Below are 6,932 nucleotides of genomic sequence, written 5' to 3'. Positions count from 1 at the left end.
GGGACCTGGGGCGGGACTCTTCATAGTCCGCCCCTGGAGTCCCGTTGATGCACCGGGACTAGGCAACGGCCCTCCTCTAGGGCCGTGCCCTAGTCCCGTGCCACCACAGCTCTAGCCGGCGGCCCTTCTGATGGGCCGCGGCTAGGGCCGCCACTCTGATATGGTGCACACTGTGTTGTGCACCAGATGTGATTTCACCTGCAAAAACTCATCCAAACAATTCCAAAGCAATCTCAACAACTCACAAACACATACTAAATCACTTCTAAGCATGAACACATCAAAAGCTCATAGTTTCTACTCATTTCTACTCAAAACTAGGCTTCACAGAGCCAAATCTAAAGAGAAATCCATGGGGTTATACCTCTTGTAATCTAGCCTTCTTGCTTGGATCTCTTCTTCCTCTTGACCTAGCTTGAGCCTCCTTCACCGCCTACACTTCCTAACACACCTTCTATCCTTAGCCTAGAACCTCAAAGAGTAAAGAAAACTAGAAGAGAAAAGATGCTAGAATGAAGGATGAACAAACTTACTAGGTTGTTGTCTCTCTTCTTGTTCTTGGCAGACAAAAATATGAGGAAGAGGCAAAGAATGAGATCAGGAAAATGTGAAGAAATAAGAGGGTTTATATAGGGTTCAAAACCCTAGGATGATTCACAATGATTGGTTGAGGGCACAAGGGTAATTTCCCAAGCTAAAAGATGATTCTATAACGGATTTTGGATGTCTTGTGGTCCACCATGTAACATGAACCATGGGCTAGAAATGTTATCTTTTATTACTTTGGGGTTGAAAGTGAATTTTCCCAAAAGCTATATGGATGAACACTTGTTCAAAATTCCCTTTTGAATTCTCCCAGTCTCACTCAGATAAAATTTTCGATTTAAATCTTGGTACGCGAAGTACCCGAAAAAACTTTGGAATTTTCGAATAGATTTTATTTCTTCGGTGTCGAATTAATTTCAAAATGCGCCAAAATTTATTTTATTCATACACCGATTGATCGCAAAAAATTTTAATGGAGTGAAAAAACTACGTTGGGATTTCTTAATACTGGATTTATAAAATGAAATTTTGGGTTGTTACAAGGAGGGGCATTGGAAGGAAGGGACGGCTATGCACAATGAGCTCCTAAGGTGTTTTAACTGCATTTTTTGCTCCGGTAACAGTAGCCCGGACCTGTTTCATCGTGTACAAAAACGGGTAACTGACGAGATGAATATCTCCCTTTTACAACCGTTTACGATGACAGAGGTGAAAGCAGCACGTTTTTCTATAGCCCCGGAGAAAGCACCGGGCCCAGATGGCATGTTTCTGGCTTTTTACCAACATTTTTGGCCGGTCTTAGGATATGATCTGTCGATGTTCATCTTAAACTGCATGGCAAACAGGGCCTTTCCACCGGGACTTAATACATCAAACATTGTATTAATCCCAAAGAAAAAGGTTCCTGAAAAGGTGGCTGATTTGCGCCCGATAACCCTTTGTAATGTGGTTTACAAAGTATTGGCAAAGATGATGGCTAATAGGCTCAAAGGAACTTTGGAAAAGATTGTGTCACAATCCCAAAGTGCCTTTGTCCCTGAGAGGCTCCTAATGGACAACATTATCATAGCAGGGGAAATTGGCCATTACTTAAGAAGAAAGACGAGTGGGCGTTTGGGGTGGACGACTTTAAAATTAGACATGGCCAAGGCATACGACAGGATGGAATGAGGTTTTTTGGAGGGAATGTTGGGCGCGCTAAGCTATGCGCGCGGGAATGGGTGCAATCCCTTATGTTATGTGTCTCAACCGTTAACTACACAATCCAAGTTAATGGTGAGGCCATTGGCACGGTGTGCCCTACAAGGGGTATACGACAGGGGGACCCATTATCCCCATATCTTTTCATCCTCTGTGCTGAAGGATTATCCTTACTGTTACAACAGGCTGAGGCACGAGGTGACATTCATGGGGTGAGGGTGGCCTGGGGGGGCCCGGCGGTCACCCATCTCTTTTTTGCTAATGACAGCTTGCTTTTTTTCAGGGTAACTCAAAATGAAGCTTTAACAATCAAAGAGTGTCTAGAGTTGTACAGTGCGGCATCGGGACAGCTAATCAATTTTGAAATGTCAAACGCCGTGTTCAGCTTCAAAACACACCCTGCTATGCATGAGCTGATTTCAAGATACATTGGCGTTCAGATAGCGGATGACTTGGGCCAGTATTTAGGCCTTCCCTCGGTGCTTGGCAGAAACAAAACGGCCATATTCAGGTACATTGAGGAGAAGATCCGAGAACGTATAGGCATGTGGCAACATAAACTTCTGTCAAGGGCAGGTAAAGAGGTCCTAATCAAGAGCATAGCTCTGTCCTTGCCTATTTTCACTATGTCTACTGTTTTGCTTCCAAGATGGACCTGTGACTCTATTGAAAAATGTCTCAATCGTTATTGGTGGGGTGGCGGAGGCATAGGAAGTCGAGGAATTCACTGGTTAAGTTGGCCCCGATTATGTGTACCAAAAATGCTATAGGGATTCAAGAAATTGCATGAATTCAATATAGCCTTACTAGCAAAGCAAGGGTGGCGGCTTTTAATCTATCCGGAGTCGATGGTTAGCAGATTATTGAAAGCAAAGTACTTTTCGAATAGCGAGTTTTTGGAGGCACAAATTGGGAACAATCCTAGTTACTTATGGCGGAGCATCATCGCAGGTCAGGAGATCCTGAAGATGGGGGTGGCTCGCCGTATCGGTGACGGCGCGGACACTAGAATATGGGGTTGGGGCTGGTTGTCGGACGACTCTAATCCTTACCTACATACGCCTTGTATTGACGAGTTACGGGATGCCCGTGTAAGCGGCTTGCTGACGGCCGAGGGGAACTGGGATACAGATGTTGTAAGAGACATTTTTGTGGACAATGACGTGCAAAGGATTCTTGCAACTCTGATAAGCTTCATATTCAAAGATTCGTGGAGGTGGATTGGCGACTTGAGGGGGAAGTACACGGTGAAACAGGGATACCATTTACTTATGAACAACGAACGACGAACTGACGAGGTCGAAGGCTTCAATGCGTCGAAAAAGTTATGGACGCTGCCAATTCCGCCAAAGGTAAAAAACCTGTTGTGGCGGTGTGCTAGGGGTGTGCTTCCGGTTCGTGAAAATTTGAAAACACGACATGTTTGGTTAGGGGGGGGGGGGTGTCCTTTTTGTGGTTTCCTATTTGAGACCCAAGAACATCTCTTTGGTGAGTGCTGGTATGCTTCGGAGCTTTGGGGCCAGGTTGATATTCTTCAGGGTCGTTCGTTGCCATCGGTCATGGACTCAATTCTGGGTGACTCCGACATGAGGAAGGCCATAGCGATGGCAGCCATAGTGGACGTGATATGGTTGACAAGGAATGAGATTGTCTGGCGTAATGCTTCGCCGGCCATATTGGCGATGCATAACAAGGTACACGCGCTGCAAACTGCATGGCAGGAAACGTTCAGTAGCCTCGTGAGAGGGGTGACAGTCACTAATGCCGCTGTCTGGAATCCACCACCGAGGGGAAGCCTAAAATGCAATGTCGACACTGCTATCTTCTCGGGTGGCGTTGGCTTCGGCGCTGTTCTCCGGGACCATACTGGTCGGTTTGTGGCGGCTAAAAGTGGCCGTATTGAGGACACTCAAGATCCTTTCATGGTGGAGGCGATTGCGGCGAAGGAGGCTCTAACTTAGTTGAAAGGCCTATAGTGCTCTAGCATCATTATTGAATCCGATTGCTTAAACTTTTGTAATGCTTTTAATTCTAGATTTTCTAATTATTCGTACGTAGGGTTACTTGTTAAGCAATGTTTATCTATTGCTAATGACATTGGTGACGTGTGTGTCCGCCATGTCAAGAGGTCAGCGAACCGAGTGGCTCACGAGTTAGTGCGGGCAACTGGTTCTTTGTCTGTCTCAGGAGAGTGGGCTGTTATCCCGCCAACGTGTATTTCTGGTTTTTTAAGCTATTAATGAAGTCAGTTTCGTTTTTTGTTAAAAAAAAAAAAACCCAAGATTTCAAAATTTTCGTTCTACCAACTCTGAATGTTTTCTCTCTCTATTTAAACTCTATTTTTTCTCCATATTTAAACATTATAAACCTTATAGCTAAATTCAATAAATTATTTTTTCTACATTATCCTATATTTTCTTCATACCTAAACTCTACCAATTTTCTTTTTATCCTTAACATCTAAACTTTTTCTACTTTTCTCGTTAACTTCTAAACTTTCTCTAATTCTCTCTAAATACATGAACAAAGCAAAATTTTCATCTATCACTGTCAAATTTTACTATATGTTTCATAATATTCATATAAATATTTATATATTTTGATTTTTATTCTTTTTTGTTTGTTTATATATATATATATATATATATATATATATATATATATATATATATATATATATATATATATATATATATATATATATATATATATATATATATATATATATATATATATATCTACTATACTAATAAGAGCCCAAGGGAGTTAGGCCTATAATGGGTAGAAAAAGTGTCTGTCACAGATTTTAATCAAATGAATGGCTCAGATTAATCGAAAAATTGATCAGATTTAAATTTTACAATGAGATTTACTTAAATACCCACACACCGTTAGTCCATCCGTTAGAATTTTTAATTCACCGTTAATTTTTAATTCACCGTTAGTCCATCCGCTAGCCTCTCCCCACCCATAATCAGTACAGTCCAAGGAATTCACGGGCGGTTTTTGTTCCAAAACACTCATAGGATCATAATAGCTATTGTCCATGCTACTCGCATCAGGTTGAACCGTCTTAGGAACCACCTTCCGTGGATTCACCTTAACGGTGCGCCTAGACGATTTTGTTTGAGTTTCAAAAGTCGCAGATCGCAGGCCTCCGGAATAGTAGCTTCCTGCAAAATTCTTCTTCTTCTTCCCACCTGCGCTGCTCCGATCAGCGATTCCCCATAGCAACTCAGAGGTCAGCCGGCGCGACGTCCGGGCCGGCGGTTTGATATCGGAGATTATTGCACCACCAAACAAAACTCCTTCTCAGATTGTACTAATAGACCTCCTTCCTCTGATCCCTCGATTTCAAATACCCCATTTAGAAAAGGTTAGTTTTTTTTATTAAAAACAATAAAAATCTCATCTTGTTTTTCCCCTTTCTCATTCGTTGATTAAACTTCATTCTTGGCAATTTCTGTTGTTGTGTGCCCTAATACAAGTTTAGGACATAAAATTTTAAATATATACTAATATATTATGATAGAAATTGCAACTGGAACTCATGAATACTATGTTTTGAAGGCAATTGCTGGTGGTGGTGGGCGTGGAATGCGTCTTGCTAAAGAACCTGATGAGTTTGTGAAGTTATTACAGGTGTGTTTATCATAACCCTATGGATACTCATATATTCATATATCACTATATTGTTGCATGGAGCATCTTGGGAAATTGGTGCATATATAATATATATATTTAGCTCTAGGTAACCTGAACCCCAGAACTTCTGGATTTTTGGTAATTCATTGAAGAAAATTTCTGAAATTATCTTATAAGGTATCCTCTTAGAAATACCCACTTTTTTATCCACTTAGAATGAACCATTGTTTTATATAGTATTTCTTTTTAAGGTTACGCGCATTGTATAAAAGAATTGGTATGAATAATACCTGTAATAATCCATCACTTCCTAGTACAGTTGGGACACCAGCATTTTTCATTGTCTCTTTGGCAGTTGACTTATCACCCATGACTCATTGGTGTAATCTACTTGAAGAAATAGAATTTCCTCAGATTCACCTGTAGACATTGATTTGCAAGATCCATTAGATTAAATTATTGCTCTTTAAATTTGGTAGCATGAAAAGGGGCTTATGGATAATGTTTTCCCTAATCTTATTGTCTCAATTAATATTTCCCCCTTCCTCTCATGAAATTGAGTTTGAGGGGAGATAGATTCTGATATTAACATGCCTTTGATTGATGCAAATGATTCCGGGGCAGTAATCCCAGGTCCTATACTCAAATTTCTTACTGATGAGAGAATTTGCTTTGTCGGTTTTTTCTGTTTTTAGTTATGACCATTTTTTGAATTTTTCATTTTTTTAGCATCTTTCTTTATGGAGTCAGGGCGTTCTGGAATTGCTGAATCTAGCGATGCAGAGAGTCAACGAGTGGAGAACAACTTGAAACGACGAAATGCATACTCAAGAATGGATCCTGATAAAAAACGAAAGATGTTAGATGACAAAAACGAAAAGCGTCGAGCCAAACTTAGAGAAGCCCAGTCTTCGCAACTTCATGCCGTCAATACTGGTATGCTTTTTAATTCTTAAAAAATGTGTTCTGTCTGAGTTTAATTCATAAACGTATATACATGGGAGCTAACTTATTTAACATGCCTTTGATTGATGCAATTGATTATTGCATTAGAAATAGTACTCCATAATTCTAATCAGGAATGTTTGCAACGGAACGATACTCTTTCTTCTATTCCAGACCAATCTTTTGTTCTTAAAGATTGTCCTCCTTCCACCTATTGTAATGCAAGGCGATTCCAATATGAACCACCTGGATTTTGTTGCTCATCTGGTCAAGTTTTTTGGTGTCTAATGAAATGCCTTCACTCTTGAAACAATTGTTTTGTGAGAAAGATGAAGTGTCACGTCATTTTCAAGCATGTGTTAGAACGTATAATAACACATTTGCATTTACTTCATTAGGCATACATAACTACGACAAACAATTATCTAGGAGGAATAAAGAGATCTATACATTTAAAGTTCAAGGACAAATGTATCATTTTATCAATGATTTGGTGCCAGGGGACCAACCTCCGAAAAACTTGCAATTGTATTTCTTTGATACTGACCATGAGGTTGAGAATAGAATCAAAGGGGCAGAACGAATGGATGCAAGTG

The 6,932-nt window shown here is 40.5% G+C and overlaps 2 protein-coding genes across 2 annotated transcripts; one reads left to right on the top strand and one right to left on the bottom strand.

The window, feature by feature from the left end:
- Window positions 1–1,818: 1,818 nt before the first annotated feature.
- On the top strand, window positions 1,819–3,707 carry LOC109177143. Its single transcript, XM_019326445.1, has 4 exons — window positions 1,819–1,958; window positions 2,030–2,322; window positions 2,548–3,098; window positions 3,270–3,707. The coding sequence occupies exons 1-4, from the start codon at window positions 1,819–1,821 to the stop codon at window positions 3,705–3,707; spliced, it is 1,422 nt and encodes a 473-aa protein (XP_019181990.1).
- Window positions 3,708–4,171: 464 nt separating this feature from the next.
- LOC109177142 lies at window positions 4,172–5,762 on the bottom strand. Its single transcript, XM_019326444.1, has 4 exons — window positions 5,682–5,762; window positions 5,503–5,575; window positions 4,686–5,054; window positions 4,172–4,257 (listed from the first exon to the last, which is right to left on the bottom strand). The coding sequence occupies exons 1-4, from the start codon at window positions 5,760–5,762 to the stop codon at window positions 4,172–4,174; spliced, it is 609 nt and encodes a 202-aa protein (XP_019181989.1).
- Between the last annotated feature and the right edge of the window lie 1,170 nt (window positions 5,763–6,932).

This window comes from Ipomoea nil, unplaced genomic scaffold (assembly GCF_001879475.1).
Source record: "Ipomoea nil cultivar Tokyo-kokei standard unplaced genomic scaffold, Asagao_1.1 scaffold0800, whole genome shotgun sequence".
Classification (NCBI taxonomy): Eukaryota; Viridiplantae; Streptophyta; class Magnoliopsida; order Solanales; family Convolvulaceae; genus Ipomoea; species Ipomoea nil.
The sequence above is the reverse complement of the archived record's forward strand: the minus strand, read 5'-3'. Positions and strand labels throughout refer to the sequence as shown.